We start from the raw sequence: 19,210 nt of genomic DNA on the forward strand, positions 1-19,210 counted from the left end.
ATGCGCAATGTGTGATGCCTGTTTACTGCAACTTGCTTGCATATTTGAATGAAGCGTTATGCGTGATGCCCATTTGCTTGAATTCGTTTACATGTACACGTATGTTCACGCATTCTAATTCTTAGGTAGACGCTGTATCGTGGTAATAGCTGACAATCGATCTTTGTTGAATCCCCCGAATGTTGGTGTCCTTTAAAGACTGGCTTGCTGTTTAAAAAGAAAATGCTGACAAATCAAGCACAATCATCGTCCGGAAATTTTTAACTCACTTCAATTCACATGAATTCACTTGAAAAAAATTTTAAATTCACGCGCGGAGAGTATAAATTGTGCGCCGCCGGCCAGTCAGCCTTATCGTGCAGCTTCTGGTGATGGCGTCCACCGTGTGGTCCGGCCCTCGCTTGGCTTTGCTCGCGCTGCTCGTGGTGTCGTCTGCTGACGGCTATGTCCATAGGTGAGTCCCCCGACAGGGCACCTGGCAGCGGCCATGCCAGCCGTTTCTCGAGTGGCGATGCAGTGGGGATGCAGTGGGGATGCAGGACGCACCCGCCGGCCTCTACGTCCATGGCTGCTGTCGATGGGGGATGAACATGGACCACTGATTAACTTCGATACTCAGCTGGCTCTCGTACTCGACATGATGTGCAGTTGCCTGCTCTCCGTAATTCACAGAGTATGAAACATTCGGACATTCGACCACTATACTGGAAGTTCGTAGCCTAGGGCGTTGCCCTCAACGACGGAGAGAGACTGAGGCGTTGTCCTTAAGGGCCGAGAGGGACTGGGGCGTTGTCCTTATCGGCGGAGAGGCACTGGGCTGTTGTTCTTAAGGGCAGAGTGGGACTGTGGTGTTGTCCTTAACGGCGGAGCGGGGTTGGGGCGTTGTCCTTAACGGCGGAGCAGGACTGGGGCGTTACCCGGGAGCTGTCCTTAACGGCGGAGAGGAACTGGAGCGTTGTCCTCGACGGCGGAGTGGGACTGTGGCGTTGTCCTCAACGGCGGAGAGAGATTGGGGCGTTGTCCTTAACGGCGGAGCGGGACTGGGGTGTTACCCGGGCGTTGTCCTTAACGGCGGAGAGGAACTGGAGTGTTGTCCTCAACGGCGGAGTGGGACTGTGGCGTTGTCCTCCACGACGGAGAGGGACTGGAGCGCTGTTCTTACTATATGGGAGGTGCAGCGCTAGCTATACCAGCCACCACCGAGGCGTGCTGATTTTGAAGGTTTGGGGCCTGCAGAAGGGACCATTTCTATTGATTCTATTACAATTACATTTAATTGCTTTAACGACATGTAGGAAAATAATCCAATAAACAGATCTAAACGCCAGCAAAGGCCAAACATTGGCGTTAAATGCTATGACGTTTCTACACATTTCATACTTGCAATTCTATCAATTTTTTCATGCTTTAACATCTTATGTCTACACATATGCTCAAACACACATACATACACACACGCACATACTCATGCAATGCACTCATGAAACGATCAGCAATGCTGTTACATAAAGCAGCTGACGCTCCATATCACTCGCTCAGTCAACACATTTCAGCCCGTGCTGTAGATGTACTTCAGTGAGGTGTTTTACGACGATCATGACCGCGCAACACAATGGGTAACATTTCACATCGCGATTCTTGACTGCGAAATATAAGCATTGTTTATCATTCGTCACACTGTTGCCGCATTAAAATTCTGGTGACAGATCCTCTGATATGAATGCACTCTTTGCTTGCTGCAATGTCTCCGATGTATCTATTAAGTAAACTACAAAATGTCAGGGCGCTGCTTTTGATTGACCTTGGCCTATGACCTTCAGCTGGTGTCTGCAAGTCTGACCCAAGCAGGCATCACAAGTATCAATAAAGCACGACTTGTGTTGCCCTTTATTGACAAGAAAAAGACAAATGTTATGGTACCGCGTTTTGCGGTCTTGATCTTTGACTTGATCTTTGATCTTTGAGTTGTTTCTTAATGCATCTTTGAGCGGTACGGTTTCAGAATTATCTCGAAAGCTTTTCTCCAAGCCTGACCTATCAGGCCACGGATCAAAACAAGCGGACCGCCAAACACAATAAGACAAGCGGACCGCTAAAGGGAAGTTTGCACGCATGCAAGCAGCAGGCAGAAAACATGCAAACATTAGGCTGCAAACCAGCGAACAGCAGGCAGAAGGCAGGAAAGCACTGTCAACGAACATGCTAACAGAAGTCAGCAAACAAGACAAAATCAGCGGCACATGAGCAGAAAGCAAGGAAGACAGACCGCCGGACAGGCAAATATAGAAAGCAAAGACAGGCGGAAAACGAACAAGTCGATAACCTGGCAAACAGGCAATCAACCAACATGAAGACCGGTACAAAAGTTCGACTTCAATCTTATGAGGATGTGCACTTTATGTGTGCTGTTGTGGGGGGCGGGGTATGGGGTTGGAGTGCGTGCGCTGCGCTGCCGCCGGGCCGCCGCAGGATGTTTGCGTGCCGTCGGCCGTCACATTTGCAGTCACGCCTGTCAACAAGAGTGAATTTATAACGAGGAGCCCATCGTTCAGCATACGAGCCAGATAATGGTAGTGCACGACTCGGCACATTGTGATTCCGGCACACCCGACATCAACACACATGCATGTGAGCCACAGGGCTAGGATGAAGCGGGTGACCGGGGCATTGGTGGGATGGTAGGTCCGGTCAGGCACCATGAACAGCTGTCTCCCGTACATGGTTGTGCGCTCTTAACCACCGTACCCCACCTCCACCTTCTTAGTTTATGATGACATTTAAACGGAGCAAAAAAGAAACCGAATGCGCTGACAATGTGCCCAACTGGCAAGGGTTCCATACAACTGGCGAATTACATTGCGAGCAACAAGCACACCTTGCTCATCCTTGGCTCGCACGCGGAAGGGACTCCCCCCCCCCCCCCCGCTTTATCCAGCGCCTTGGCATTATAATTGGCTCGTCTGCGTGAGTCCTCGTAAAGTTAACTTAAATTTATTCATCACATTTCAACTATTCAATTGAGCCACGTTTAAGTCCCATTTTAAAAAATCAGATCATATTAATTTGTCAGCTCGGCACCGACGCAGCTACTGAGCCGTCATCAGGTGTCAGAAGCTGGACAGTGACTCGTTCCCTCGCCTTATCTCCAGGGTGACAGCTCCCTGTTCGGACGACTTTCCCGGGTTCCGTCCACGCAGGGCGGCCCATCATTGATTTGGCCATGCGCACCGCTTGCAGCTTTCCGCTGCCGCGCACAGCTGAACAGAGCAGCGGCAGCGCCTCGTCCAGCACAGAGGCGTCGCCTCCGGTACTTCGGCGACCTCGCCTCCCACCTGCCGAAGCGAGCTTGACACCGCCCCACGGCGCGTCCCTCAGAGGCCTGGAGGTAGACAGCGCGCGCGATGGGACGGTGGAGTCCCTCGGCAGACGACGGGCGCCTGGCGTGACCTGCGTTTACGCCTTATGGTCTCCTCGGCCGGCGCGCTCTGGAGACTCGGCCTGACCGGCCTGTCCTACAACCTGGTTCCGCGTCACCTTTTTTATGAGCATCGATGGCGGGATCTCGAACGATATTCGCCCGTCTGTCACGCCACATGTACAGTGTAAATCGTGCGGCGACCACGCCCGTGTCCGCTGGCGGACGGCGGGCCCGGTGCAGCGAGGGCTACCGAGCGGGCAGCGATGACCCAACCAGCATTCCCTTAGATGTCAGTCCCACACGCTCGGCGAGCAGCGCGGCCCCGCAACTTGTCGGCGGGTCGCGAGCCCTGGGCTGCCTCGTCCGTCCACACCGTAAGGTACCGCCACCTGCCGGCGGGTCGCGAGCGCTGGGCTGCCTCGTCCGTCCACGCCGTAAGGTACCGTCATCTGCCGGCGGGTCGCGAGCCCTGGGCTGCCTCGTCCGTCCACGCCGTAAGGTACCGTCATCTGCCGGCGGGTCGCGAGCGCTGGGCTGCATCGTCCGTCCACGCCGTAAGGTACCGTCATCTGCCGGCGGGTCGCAGGTGCCCGCGCCGCCATTGCGCACCGTCGGGTGCTGCCCTCTGCTGCGATTGCCAACGTCGGCTGGTAGATGGCGGCTGCGTCTCTTTCCGAGCGCCATCTCGGACGGTGCCCTGCGAGTGACCTCCCCTAGTCACGCAGTCGCGGACGGTCTCTCGAGATGTAGCGGGCTCGGCGGGCCTCGCAGCTATGCCTCGGCGTCCACGGCAGGGGATCTCTCTCCGATCTCTAGCCAACAGGCCGGAGATCCCGTCCGCTTCGAAAAGCTCGATGCCGTTCTCCCGCGCCGAGCCTCCGGTGTCCGCAGCGGACCCCTCCCAGACGGGAGTGCACTGATCAGACAGCAATCTAGCCGGGCCAGCGACACGGAGAGGAAAAATGCAGAACGGGAATACACGCGCTCGTTAACAGAATCCGTGTAGCGCGTGCACTGGACGTAGCTACAGCTAAAATCCGCGCTGAATTTAACAGCAAGACGTGCGGGAAAAAACGAAAAACCACAACTAACATTATACGCATGCGGGTACACTGCTAAACCAGTTAATCTATCGGGACGGACAAGTGCTCAAGCAAAGAAGGGGGACAGCAGGCGCATAACGACGTTCCTGCGGGCGCTCTGGACGGACCTTGGCGAAAGTTCAGCCTTCCACGGCGGATCAAAAGAATAGAAAAAAGGGAACGAAAACTAAACGGACAGCGAGTCTAAGCATGTGCTGACGTCCCTCGAGACCATCAGGTTCATCGGCCTAGGCGAAGCGATCAATAGCGAATGGGGAGAAAAAAGCGTGGTCGTGAGGGAGGCCGAGCATGCGTGCTGGACGGGCCCCGTGAAGGTCTGACCATCTCGAGCTCTGCAGCGTGCCTCACCTGACCTCGCCGTCCAGTGCAGCGTGCATCACCTGACCTCGTCAGCCAGTACAGCGTGCCTCACCTGACCTCGTCGGCCAGTACAGCGTGCATCACCTGACCTCGTCAGCCAGTACAGCGTGCCTCACCTGACCTCGCCGTCCAGTGCAGCGTGCATCACCTGACCTCGTCAGCCAGTACAGCGTGGCTCACCTGACCTCGTCAGCCAGTACAGCGTGCCCCACCTGACCTCGTCAACCAGTACAGCGTGCCCCACCTGACCTCGTCAGCCAGTACAGCGTGCCTCACCTTATCTCGTCAGCCAGTACAGCGTGCCTCACCTGACCTCGTCGTCCTGTGTAGTGTGCCTCACCTGACCCCGCTGTCGCGGCCGCAGGGGATTTCTGCTGACGGCCCCTAAGGTGTTCATAGCCAACACCGCAGAACGCTTCTGTTTGACGTTCTTCAACCTGCGTGGCAAGGTCCGTGTGTCCGTTTACCTGCTGCCCAAGAAGACCAGCGCCGCCTACGACAGTGTGGTGCAGCTCTCCCGCACCTTCCGCGTCTACAGGCCTGGTGAGTTCTGTGCATCTGGTGCTGAGGAGACTAGGTATGGTCTGGCGACGTGGTCTGTCCGCGGTCTACCGTCTGGTGCTGGGGAAGCTAGGTATGTTCTGGTGACGTGGTCTGTCCGCGGTCTATCATCTGGTGCTGGGGAAGCTAGGTAAGGTGTGGTGACGTGGTCTGTCCGCGGTCTACCATCTGGTGCTGGGGAAGCTAGGTAAGGTGTGGTGACGGGGTCTGTCCGCGGCCTGTCGTGTGGTGCTGGGAAGCTAGGTATGTTCTGGTGGCGCGGTCTGTCTGTGCTTTGCCGTGCGTTTAAGGAAACACAGCGCAAGTCGTTGCGCACGTGTTATGGAGTGCCGCTGACTACAGTGCTCTCATAACACCCAGGGGCGTTTTGCACAACCGGCATTGAATCCAACGCTGTCGGGCACTTGTCTTTCCAGCATGTTCACCACGCCCGGGCTCTTTCACGTACTTCTGGTTTCGCGATTTGCCAATCATGACTTGATATGTTTCGCGTCGATCCTTGCTGAGAGAAACACCCTGTCGCCGCGTCGAGCTTACAAGCATTATTGAATCAATGACCTTGAAGGTGGACACTTACCGCAAAAATATCAGAACGTGCAAGCAGTTCATGAACGCTATGCTGCATTGTCCCAGCATCACCCACGCCCACATGTCTGCATCGTGTGGTTTGAGCACTTGCGAGACATTAACACAATCACCTCCGTCATGAACGGCAAACCCATCAGAGAATTCACCACGCTAATGCAAGACATGTAGAAGCAGGGCGGATCCAGGTTTTCGTCAAAGGGGGGGGGGGGCACGCAGCATTGTAGAGCCTCCCTGGAAGTTGGGGCCCCCCTACAAAAATACCCTTGCTTTTCGGTCAATACGTTTTAAAACAAGTCGTATGTAATATATATATATATATATATATATATATATATATATATATACATATATATATACGTATATATGCATGTATGTATTTATTTATTCATTCATTTCATAGATATGGAAACCCATTTTACTGTGCACGGTCTTATAAAGCTGGGCGTGTTACGCACGCATGCACATAGAACTCATTCACTCTCTACAAATCATGTTCAGTGGTGACGTTTTGAGGCTAAGTGTTTCGGAACAACGGGCAAAATAAACTTGAGTTAGTTGCTAGCAACCATCAAAGCCAAGCATGGACTTGAGTCCTAGCTTATGCTTTACGGCTAGCCGGCTGGGCGATGTAATCAGTTGATGCCTCATGACTAGTGCAGAACTTTTCCTCAAGGAGTATAACAAATCCTGGCATTCGAAATATGTCAACAGCGTGATGCAGTAGCGTCATAAATGTCACACACTCAATAGTTAATGAAAATGACACATACGACGTCGGCGGCATGTAAAATTACGTTCGGCAATTGCGCGTAAAAATCAGCACCGCATATTCGACCGCTGCTCTGAGGCGAAGACACCAAAACCAGTAGGGACGAAACCTGAGCGATCATGGGTGTCGCAGGAGGCCAACAAAAAGGCCCACGTCAACAAGTATAGAGTCCGCAGAGCAAGCAAAAAGAACCCAAGACCAACGCGGCGGGCTTATGGACGACCGGTCGTGGCTCGGCAGGCTGACATATAAAACCCCGGCCGGAGCACAGAACCATCTGAGCAAAGGGGAATTATCCAAAACCATGAATTAATACCCCTGTACGATGAAGAGTGTGCGGGCCGGTTAACGACACGAGCCTCGAAAGGAGTGAATAATCCCCCATAAGTGAGACCAAAGGGAGACAGCCCTCAATCAAAATAGATGGCCCCTGAGCACCGAGTGTCTCCGCGCCTCGCCTATAGTCCTAGTCCTAGTCCTAGTCCTAGTCCTAGTCCTAAGTCCTAGCAACAGCACACGGCCCTCCAAGCAAGTAGGGAGAACCCGAGACTTAAATGAAGCTCCCCTGAGCAACTCAGTGTGTCCTGGCATATGGGGCTTGGAAAAAGTGTGAAGATCCTTTCGGACGACTGGGGAGGATCCGCAGAGGAAAAGCTGATCGATCAGCAGTGCTCAGGCATGAAGGCAGACAGAGTTCCAACGGCACATTGGACCTCACGAGAAAATGCAAGAGATCAGAGACAACGTGGAAAGTTCCTTAGCGATCAGATTTACCCGGCAAGTGGACATATAGGAAAGGCCAGGAAACCAACAGCGCAATGGCTCTAGACAGCGTGATGAGCACCAAAGTTTCCCCCAAACAACACTTTTTCAATCACCAAAAAATGAGCTTGGTCTGCTTACGAGCTCTTTACTTTTGCTAGCAATTGTTCTTGGTCGTCTGTGGGCCCAAAGGCTCCCAATTTCGTTGTGTTTTTGTTGTAAGAAAACTTCATCCGTTCGGCCGGATATGGGCCCTTCGGAGCCTTCAGGTCCCTCGGCATGATCCATTGGGCATGGTCCCGTGCCTCGCTTCCCCTCCTGCATTCGCCACCGGTCCGAGCAGCTTAATAGAAGGGCCCGCCAAGAACATAGGGGGTCATCCATTCAAAAAAGAAATACTCAAGACACAATGTGTAGGGCTTCAGAGCCCTACACATTGTGTCTTGAGTATTTCGGTCGAGTGCGCCCGAGCAGGTTAACATAAAAGGGCCCCATCAAGAGCGTAGGGCCCTCCATTCAAATAGGAAGTACCCAAGACCCAATGTAGAGGGTCTCAGAATGATCGAGTGTGCCCGAGCAGGTTAACAGATGAGGTTCCCGAAAAGAGCGTAGGGCCCTCCGTTCAAAAAGGAAGTATTCAAAACCCAATAGAGAGGACCCCGAATGATCAAGTGCGTCAAAGTAGTTTAACATATAGGGTCCCCGTCAAGAGCGTAGGGCCCTCCATTCAAATAGAAAGTACCCAAAACCCAATGAAGAGCGCCCCGAATGATCGAGTGTGCACGAGCAGGTTGACAAATAGGGCTCCCAACAAGAGCGTAGGGCACTCCATTGAAATGGGAAGCACCGAAGACCTTATGTGAATGGCCCCGGAATGATAGAGCGTGCCCCGGCAGTTCAGCAGAAGGGGCTCGAGAAGAACGTAGGGCCCTCCATTCAAATAAGAAGTACCCAAAACCCAGTGCGGAGGGCCCCCGAATGATGGAGCATACCCGACCAGTTTATCACGTGGCCTAGACAGGAGCGTAGGGCCCTAAATTCAAACGCCAAGACCCAATGTGCAGGGCCCCCGGGCGATTCCGTGTGGCCGAATCGGCGAGCAGATGGGGCCCCGGCGAGAGTGTAGGGCGTTCCGTTCAAATATGAAATACTCAGGACACGATGTAGAGGGTCCCGAAGAATCGAGGCTGCCATTGTAGGTAAACAGATAGCGCTCCCGGAAAGTGCGGAGGGCCCCCATTAAAAAAGTACCCAAAACCACATTTAAAGGCCCTTACGATCGAATGGGCGCGAGCATCTAATCAGAAGGGGCCCCGACAGGAGCGTAAGGCCCTCCATTCAAATGAGAAGAATCCAAAACCCGGTGCAGAGGGCCCCCGAAAGATGGACTGTACCCGAACAGGTTATCAGATGACCCCAATAGGAGCAGAGTGTCCGAAATTCAAATACCAAGAATCAATGTGCAGGTCCCCCACCCCCCGAAGCAATCCAGTCTGGCCGAAGAGGCGAACGGAGGGGGCCTCAGTCAAGTGCGTAGGACCGCACTCAAATAGCACGTGCCCAAGACCCAATGTAGAGGGCTCCCAAACGATTGCATGTGCCCGAGCGGGTTATCAGATAGACCCCCAAAAAACGTAGGGCCCCCATTAAGAAAAGAAGTACCCAAGACCCAGCGTGAAGGGTCCCCGAACGACTGGTGTGCCCAAGCAGGCTGATAGATGGGCCCCCGGCAAGAGTGCAGGGCCCTCAATAAGTGACAGAGAATTGGAAGCGCCCTAGACCAATGAAGATGGCCCATGAGCATATCGCAAGCGTGTCGGTAGGTTAACTGAGACCCACGTAAAGGGCTCCTGAGCAACCGAGAATACCCCGGCAGGTTAAGATATGGGACCCAGCTATAACCCACAGAGCCTTTCTGGCGAGTGGAAAAAATGCGTGGAAGGGCCCGTGATTGACAAAAGTGCCCCGGCACGATAGCAGGAAGGGCCCCAAAAACAGCGCTGACCCCCCCCCCCCCCACCGAGCAAGTGCAAAGAAGTAAAGCGCAACGTGTAATGAGGCTTAAGATTTCCAGTTCACAACTCTTTCAATCACTGAGTTTTTTTTTACTTCTCATAGGTCCCTCACTTTTGCTTGCACCTGTTCTTGGTCGTCTAAAAGTCCAGAAATATCCAGTTTTGTTGCATTCTGTGTTTTAAAAAACTGCACCTGTTCGGCCAGCGATGGGCACCCTCGGAGCCAATGGGCCCTTTAGGGCGCAAGGGGGGGGGGGTGACATGGCCTCGTGCCCCTCCCCCTCTGGATCCGCCCCTGTGTAGAAGAGCACGGCTGAGGCTGACCAGGCGTTGACCTCCTCCCAATTGAAGGCACAGCCTATCGGTCGGGCCACGAACATCTGGAATGAGAAGCCGCGAACCTTTAGAACGAGCAGCAGGACGCGCAGCAATCGATGCTGTAAGATCAACAATCTGACATAGCCGCGCGCCTTTTCTTTAGGTCAATGGCTCACCACGCAGCCTGTTCTAGATGTCTCAGCGCAGGCTCTGCGTAATGACGAGCCGGGGTCGGCTCACCAGATGCCCGTTGTCGAGAGTGAGACAGTCGCGCTGGTCGAGAACGGACGTAGCAGCTGGGCGAGACCGGATTGTGTCGCGGGAATTCCTCCGGGCAGCGTCCTAGAAAAGAATTGAGGTACCCTGTAACTGCAAGATTCCGCCCTCGTCATCTGAATGACCTAAATGCTGTCCTTGGAATTAGACTGTGGATTTTGGTGCGGTGTGCCCTGCTCAGCGCCCTGGTCGTCCGCCATGGAGGCGTTGACAACCGAGTGGGAGAGAGCGTCGCACGTGCAACGCCCCCTCTGGCCGCCACTAGCTCGCCGTGACGCCTGTCGGGCAAGCAGCTGATCATGAAGCTGGTGGCATGACGTCGGAGGCTCAAGCATCAGTCGCAGTCGCGGTTTTTATGTCGGCCAGAGCGTTGCTGTTGAGCAATGGCAGGATGAACAGGTGGTGATTAGTGCCGACCTTGAGGAAGTGGAGGCCAGCAAGGAGGCATTTGGGTCCACTGAAGTGATGCTCAGGATCTCCACCTCACTAGTCGAGTAGTTGACTTGGCGTGAGACAGAAAGCCCACAGGTTGGTGCGCACTTTTCAGTGATTCCGATTGAAAAGGTGCTAGCCTTGTCACTAACCAACAATCAACAGTTTGAAATTTGTTGACGCGGTTCAGAGAAGTTGATTTGCTGGAAGTAGAACGCGGTGACTGGTCACTGCGTTGAAGACTCCAATGCTTCATGTTCGTTCTACCTCCGGCAAATCAACAACGCCGCGTCGAGTGTCGTGCTTTTTACTGCAAGCTGACTTTAAAGGTTAGGTTTCTACCTGGCCAGGACTCAGCTTTACTGTCAGTATATTCCACAACCCGTTCTAAGCGAGTGGACGGGTTGTTTATTCGCGTCAAATTAGGCATTTTGAGATAATAAAACAAACAACAGAAAACAAAATGCGGTAATGAGATGCACGATACATGAGGCGAAGTATTAGTATCACGGATGGATTAATTGAGCTGGCGCCAGTGTCTACTGTGCTGGTGTGTACACAACATCTCAGTTGATTCTCCTGACGTCATCAGGCGTAACCCAATCCTGATAAGCACTGCATGGTGTCAGGCTACCAACTGTGTACGCGTCACAACCAGAAATTCCAGGGAGCAAAGTCTGTTTATGACGGAATTTGCTCCCTGCATCCGAATATGCGTGCTTGAGACCCAAAGGTGCAAACAGGCACTGTTTTAACAATGTAAGCTTGGTTTGTTAGGTAGGACTGTCTTACCAGTGCCTGCTGGTAAAATAAGGGGTAAACATCGTCAGAATAAGAGGTCCAAACTCCTGATGCTTTATGCAAGATATCCGAATGTCGGAGAGCACTCTAGGCATCTAGTTCCACGGATTCGCTTGATCCGAGCTTGATTTGCTTCTGTCATGCGGCTTCCGTCTGTGAGGTGCATCGAACGTCACAGCTTGTCGTGGATCTGATCAGTCTCCGTTCCTACCGGTTTTTCCGGCAAAACGGTGCAGCGAAACACACAATCTTGGCTTAGAAGCCATCGTTCCTTTCGTTGACGATGTGACGTGATTGATTTTACGTTTACCCTTTTCCGAAGCAGACGAAGCTCATCGTGTTTCAGGTGACGACAATGTCTGCTTCGACTTTACCGTGCCGAAGAAAGTGCCGACATATGCGTTTCTACGCGCAACTGTCCGTTCTGGATTATTTTGGTCGACACGGCAGTTAAAGGTATGGGAAAATCTGAAAACGTTCGGAACTGTTTGCAACTAAACACGGTCCCGCATGTGAAAAAATATATTTGAGCGTGTCTGAGTGTATATGTAAGTGAGCGTATCTCTTATTTGTCAATGGCTTATGGTCAGATTTATCTTAGCGTCCACACCTTGCATGCAGATATCACAGATCACACGTAGTACTGATGCGCGCTCCTCAAGTTTTGGGGTGCTGCGTCAGACACACAAAACCGTGCTAGGTGTAAAGAAGCTCATGGTTCATCCTGTCGGAGGGTGAACTTGGTCAGCTGTGCATAGCGTCATTCGCTCGGCGCAACTGAGTGCAAAGGCTTATCTGGCAATTCACATGAATGACAAGCTTATCTGAATGTAGTAGCAAGTTTTATCACTGACCTCCGGTGACGTGATCGAGCTTACCGAAATGCTGCAAATCGTCTTCCACAGCTTCGTCTGTTGCCCTACACGCTGGTGACGCTGGTTCAGACCGACAAGTCCAAGTACAAGGCCGGCGATCTGGTACAGTTCCGCGTGGTGACGCTCAAGAATGACCTCACTGTCATGGAGGAAGTGGTGAGTATACCGAGAGCGATCCTCCCGGACACCGAATGCGCTCTAACCCGGAAGACAGCCTCATAGTTCACATGGAGCTCCCGATTACAGTTTATTCGAGGGATGTGTGGTGTGTTGGCAGCTTTCTTACCTCACTCACCACGCGGCTGACGGAATGGGACGGTTCAGAGTTGTGCCAGATGACCTCGGTGACCTCGACAAGGTTGGGGGGGGGGGGGAATATGCCCGTGGTAGGGGAAAAGCGAAAACTCAGCAGCATACCTCTCATCTTCCACGTGTATGGAAAAGTTACCACATTAAAGGGTTTCTTTTGATGTGGATGTGGAGGGCGAACCACCTCACTGCCCGCTCCTCCTCCCAGGTAAAGCTGTACGGCTACACGACTGCGCGTACAGGTAAAGCCACACGACTTCAGGGTAATGTTTCACAGCTGTCTCTCTCGGCCGTTCAGGTGGACCAGATCTTCATTACAACACCAGGCGGTACAAGACTGGCACAGTTCGACAAGGTCGCCACGCGGTCCGGAATCATTCAGAAGAAGTTCCAGCTGACGGAAGAGCCTCCCCTTGTGAGTACCTATTTGCACGACCCACAACCCGCGGGCGTACACACGGAAAGGTAATCACGGCCTATAGACTACCACAGCTGGTGTCATAAGCACCAATGCCCGCGACGGCTTTAGCATTTCAGGTTAGAAAGTGGCAGTGAGTCGATTCAAGCCCACACATCCGTTCGCGTAACGAAAAATCGCAAATTCTGGTGACGGTTTAAACCACTCGGCGGTTGCTTTTAATCAGTAAGAGGGAGCCGCGCTGCTTTGAAACAATTCAAAATAACACCAATTGAAAAAAACGTGACACCATATAAGCGCGTCACATTTATTAGCGAAATGACACAGGCAACGGTGGGTCGGCTCATACCCTGCACTTAATCAACACTGACAGTCTTGTGACGGTCACGGCATGACATAAGGCTCGTACCCTGCACTTAATCAACACTGACAGTCTTGTGACGGTCACGGCATGACATAAGGCTCGTACCCTGCACTTAATCAACACTGACAGTCTTGTGACGGTCACGGCATGACATAAGGCTCGTACCCTGCACTTAATCAACACTGACAGTCTTGTGACGGTCACGGCATGACATAAGGCTCGTACCCTGCACTTAATCAACACTGACAGTCTTGTGACGGTCACGGCATGACATAAGGCTCGTACCCTGCACTTAATCAACACTGACAGTCTTGTGACGGTCACGGCATGACATAAGGCTCGTACCCTGCACTTAATCAACACTGACAGTCTTGTGACGGTCACGGCATGACATAAGGCTCGTACCCTGCACTTAATCAACACTGACAGTTGTGTGACTGGTCACGGCATGACATAAGGCCGTTGAGAAGGTGGTGAGGCAAGTAACCGTACACTCAGCGGCTTACCTGCCCACCGGCTTACCACCGGTGACCCAACTATCACATCTGACTCGCCAATACTGTAAATTCCACCAATAGATACCGTCTCAATAGACACTTCCAGTTCTCTGAACACGGGCTGCGACCTGCATCATTAGGGGCAGCAGCAGTGTTTCTCGAGCTAACCGCACCTGTCAACATAGCACAGCTTTTGTTAAGACTTTAGCACCATTCTCGCACCTCGTCTGTTGGTGCCAAATGGGTGATCGTAGGGTTGCAGGATATTTCGATCAACACATCAAGTGGTCTCTGTGCACATTTTATCCCAGGGTCTTTGGTTTGTTTCCCTCGAAATAGTCCCAGGCACTGCATTCGAATTCGCCAAGTATTCAGAAGCCAACTAGCGTGGTGAATTTGCACCCTGGGTGGTTGTTAAGGTCTTCATTGAATGGCTGCCAGTCGTGACACTTTTCAAAGTATCCCGCAAATTAGAATTAGCCACATGCCACCAGCAACACACGGGTCTTTAAAGACTTCAACTTGCGTATCGTGCTCTCCCAAACCAGTACGCAATGAGACCTGTGCTGCTTTTTTCTTGCTATAGAAATTGACACGTCATAGTTGTTGCTAAATATATTGCTTTCTATTTATGGTCCACCTCGCTGCAAGTGGGGAGCTCATGATGCACCACAGTTGTTGAACGCTTGTATCAGTGTGTAGGCAAAGGCCGGTTTTATGTCGATTAAACACTTCAAAGCTGGTCTGTTTATGTCCTTTCAGCTTACACAAACTATGTGTCGCTTCATAACTTTTCAACCAAATTTGGTTCTTTTTCACACATTTAGTACTTCCATAACGTATGATCCAGACGCTGCTGTTAAAGAGAATGTTCCTCTTTTCAAGATATCGAAGCAAGCATCAGCTATGATAAAACTGACTTACTCAAAACTCTTGGTATATTTATGGATGAAAAAGACTGCTTTAAACAACACAGTTTCTTTATTTGGTAAATATTCTGCTCAATACGTCACTGTTTGATTATAATGAACTCTTTGTATGACGTTGTTAAGATGTTTTCAAACTAGTCGTGCGAACTTACGACCCTAGCACTCCTTTCTAGTGCTTTAAACTAGCCGAGGCAATGATATCAAGATGTAGTCTAAGGTCAATACATAATATGTGTGATATTAAGTCGCATAAATAGCCGAGTTTAAACCGCTGAGTTAATTACCATTAGTAGTTCGTTAATTTACCCTTTCCAAAGTGTTTCTGCATATTTATCCGTGAGTTTGAAGGGAATGTTCCACACTTTAACATATTAGAGTATATTAGAGCGTTAGATATCATGATATCATGATTTAACATTAGATATCATGAAACGAGCTCATTTATGTTTATAATTGGTTGGTAGGATTCTAAGGGGAAAAGACTGTACTGGGCAACACAATTTAACTATTATGTAGACATTTTCAACGATACGTCCTTCTTTCACTGCATTATGGAACGTTCCTACAACACTCACTCGTCGTTTTTCAATCTTCCGAGAGATGGCAGCATGGGCCGGTGGTGTTGGCTGAGCCAAATTTGTTATGTGCTCGTATACTGGGCCTTTCTCGCGGTGCTGTTGCACAGGTGTCCATGAGATGAGTAAACGATGTTTACTCGTACGCATGTACTCAAATTTAGTGCTTTCTTAAAATCGATTGCAAGCTTCATTGCTTTAACAATTATGAACACTGTATAACGTATTGTATTATGTAGCACAAAACGTAGTTCGTCTTGGAATCTTGCATAGCTCCCACGAGATTAGTTGATTGCCAACTGTCGCAGTGATGTCGGAAAATCGTGCTCACGAACGCCAGATATGAACGACGATAATTTCATTTTTCCTGTCCTTGCACGCCGCATGACCGGTGGAATGACAGGATATGAATCATGTTTTTTATGAAGTCATATACGCCTGGGTAGCCTTGATATAAACTCCATCAAATAGCCTGCACATCTTTGCGGGTGGGTAGCTCATAAAGTACAGGGTTTTAGGTCTTAGAAGAGACATGACTGTGACCTACACCAAATGGCCTTCAATATGATTATATGAGTTCAAAACCTCATGTAATATGCATCGCACAGTGCGGACCTTTGCCACACATGTGAGACATTGCACCGTCGCACTCCAGCGAGATGTTTCACTGTCGTTACCCTGTCGCACCAAACTTGCAGGGCAGATGGACCATCCACGTAAAAAGGGGTGACAGCATCGTGAGACAGCCGTTCGAGGTGGAGGAGTACGTGCTGCCCCGCTTCGAAGTCACCATCGCTGGTCCCAAATACATCACCCGCGGAGCCAACACCGTTACCCTTAAAGTCTGTGCCACGTGAGTTCCCGGCTGCGCCATAATGTGCAAGCAAAGGCTGTTGCTACTGTTTGTGCCGAATCTTGCTACCCATATTTAGTGATGGTACTGTGTAGATCGCAGCAGGAGATGGTTTGTTGGCATGGTTGCAGGTAATCTTAGTCACACAGTCCTTTGAGAGCGTGTTTATATGTTTCTAACAAACAAAGCAAAGCAATCGGCAAAACAACCGACGGTGGTGGTCTACAGGAACACCGAAGCTGAATGCAGGCAGATGCCGAGTGGAAGAAAATAACTAAACGTATATACACAAATAGTTATGTTCAAATCACAAATCACTCTGGAGAAATTCAGTTGCACCTTAATTACAATTTGAATTATGCATATGACATACATTTGCGTTACTTAATCATCAAATAAAGCAATAAAAACAAGCGTTTCAAAAGTGAAAGAGACAAGAAACCGAAGTAACTAGATGACGACATTACAGGATGTCAAAGGGCATCAGCGTTTTGCAATCTGTTAAGCCAATCAAACCAGAAATGAGGTATCAGGCTATGAGGCAGCCCAAATGTTTTGCACTCTGCGGTTGTATATACGATCATTTATAACACTTTTCAACATTGGAGATGTTAACAATGCCATCGTAAACAATCAGGGGTGGGTTTTTTCTGCAACGCATATTAGACATCGTTCAACACTCTCCCGGATGGAGGGTCAGTTTGAGACCTTGATGTTTTAAAAAAAATAAATTTCGGACAGCGCGGAGAGGCCTACCGAGCTTTGCATAACATTGGGCAATTGAATAACACAGCAGATCATTCGGCATGCCAAATAAGTATACCTTGTAAAGGCACTGACATAAGGTAGGTCAAAGGTAGGTCAGGCACTGACATAAGGTAGGTCAAAGTCTGGCCGTGGATATCAACAAAGGTAATTTCCAGAACATCTTTCAGTGTGAGGCGAACAAAGGTGCTTGGCGAAGCCAACGGCTTTCAGACCCTTAGGGAGTAAAATGATTTAATTCAGGATTACATTAAAAGTTCATTGACGCAGGGTGGGTTATGAAGGTCTAACCAATGTGGAAATCAACCTTCTTTTTACTGGGGGCTTGCCTCATGACGTGGAGCTCTGGTCCCAGAAAGCCATCCAGGCAAAATTTTTGCCCAAAATCTTCATAAAGACACTTCATGCATGTGTAGTTGTCCAGCCAAGCAGAGCTCTCAAGCTTTTGCTGATGTGGCTAGCGTCCGCCAACGCAGACATGCTCATGTCATTCGAGAATAAAGCATTATTGTAGTCCCACGTACCACCAAAGTGATGCTGATGAGTGCACTCTCTTCGCCAGCATTTATTAACAATGGCTCAACCCATGCATCTGCACCTGGACGCCTCCATTAATTACGTTTGCATTGCTCGTTTTGTATCTGAGCTGGGCATTATCACGCAGTGTGTCTCAGTTGCTTCAGCTAATGTGAGCAGCCATGTCGCCAATGTCATGCCATTTCAATGGTGTCTATAAGCCAGCCGTGTGCCGCTCCGCTGGTGCTCTGCGCTGTGTCTATAAGCCAGCCGTCTGCCGCTCCCATGGGGCTATGTGCTGTCTATGAGCCAGCCGTCTGCCGCTCCCATGGTGCTCTGTGCTGTGTCTATGAGCCAGCCGTGTGCCGCTCCCATGGTGCTCTGCGCTGTGTCTATGAGCCAGCCGTCTGCAGCTCCCATGGTGTTATGTGCTGTGTCTATGAGCCAGCCGTGTGCCGCTCCCATGGGGCTATGTGCTGTCTATGAGCCAGCCGTCTGCCGCTCCCATGGTGTTATGTGCTGTGTCTATGAGCCAGCCGTGTGCCGCTCCCATGGGGCTATGTGCTGTCTATGAGACAGCCGTCTGCCGCTCCCATGGTGTTATGTGCTGTGTCTATGAGCCAGCCGTCTGCCGCTCTGTCGCCTTCGCTGTGCGCCAGCGAGCACGCGATACGGCTGTCCGGCGTCAGCCATGATACCCGGCGCTCTGCCAGCCATGACGTCATGATGCCCGGCGCTCTGTCACAGCTACACGTTCGGGAAGCCGGTGTCGGGCGCCGCTATGAAGCTGTTGGTATCTCGGCCGTCAACGTTCTTCTACCGACGCTGGGGCGCGCCAAGGTTCGAGAAGAACCTGCCTTCGAACGTCAAGTTCGCGGAGGAGGTCCGTTCTCGATAGCGTATGGGCATACGCCCTCGGCACTGGCTCGCACCTGGGCTGATGACACACTAAAGTAATGCTGGGGTCGATCATCTGCAGCTCTAGCCAGGCACGAGAGCTGAGAGGACTTGAGCACGTGACGACGCCACGGCTGAAGCTGACGTTGACCTTATGTGACCCGTTTGTGGCTTGGTGAGCCGGCGTTGAAACTCTCAACTATCACATATTCATTTCCTTGTGTACTGCGTTCATTGAGTCCGTTACGTGCGGCTCCCTGGCCATGCGGATATTGACGGCTGGCGTGTTAAAGCCTGATATTGCCTCAAGTTTGTAGCTCAATACTATGCCCCGTTCGTTCACGGTATACTGCTGGCTCCAATAATCACGAAATGTTTCATCTGTGCAGTGCGAATGAACAGCTCTCGAGCATGATGACAGTCCGATGTAGACGGCAATTTTGCGCCCAGTCAAGCAGGGCCCATGCGTAAAATGCACAGAAATAAAGAGGCTTTCTCAATCGACAGCATGTCGTCAATTTGAGCGCGAGGCTAATGCAGTATTGCTTTATTTCAGACGGACAAGAACGGCTGTGTGGAGATCGACGTCGTGTTGGCGAAAATCGGACTAGGAAGTGCCTCCACTGGGCGTGTCCATGCGAGCAGAGTGAGACTAGCAAAATGTTTCAGACAAGGACTTACTGCAGATGGAAAACTAAACTGGACGATTCCCGCCCCCCCGAATGATGTTCTTATTTGTGCACAAGTCAGTTTAAATTAAAAATGACCTTAGCTCTTAACAACTTAAGTGCGAGGACAGAAGTCTAAAT

General features: G+C 51.0%; 1 protein-coding gene across 1 annotated transcript in view; it reads left to right on the plus strand.

Moving 5' to 3' along the window:
* Positions 1–310: 310 nt before the first annotated feature.
* Positions 311–19,210, plus strand: part of LOC119103189 (pregnancy zone protein-like) — a 27,195-nt gene continuing 8,295 nt past the window's right edge. Inside the window, exons 1-7 of the mRNA XM_037226633.1 lie at positions 311–454; positions 11,750–11,859; positions 12,309–12,434; positions 12,886–13,002; positions 16,069–16,223; positions 18,252–18,387; positions 18,958–19,047. Of these exons, the coding sequence (XP_037082528.1) occupies positions 445–454; positions 11,750–11,859; positions 12,309–12,434; positions 12,886–13,002; positions 16,069–16,223; positions 18,252–18,387; positions 18,958–19,047 (744 nt within the window). The 5' untranslated portion in view covers positions 311–444. The remainder of the gene's footprint in view (positions 455–11,749; positions 11,860–12,308; positions 12,435–12,885; positions 13,003–16,068; positions 16,224–18,251; positions 18,388–18,957; positions 19,048–19,210) is intronic.

Source organism: Pollicipes pollicipes, unplaced genomic scaffold (assembly GCF_011947565.3).
Source record: "Pollicipes pollicipes isolate AB1234 unplaced genomic scaffold, Ppol_2.1 Scaffold_5724;HRSCAF=6776_pilon_pilon_pilon, whole genome shotgun sequence".
Taxonomy (NCBI): domain Eukaryota; kingdom Metazoa; phylum Arthropoda; class Thecostraca; order Pollicipedomorpha; family Pollicipedidae; genus Pollicipes; species Pollicipes pollicipes.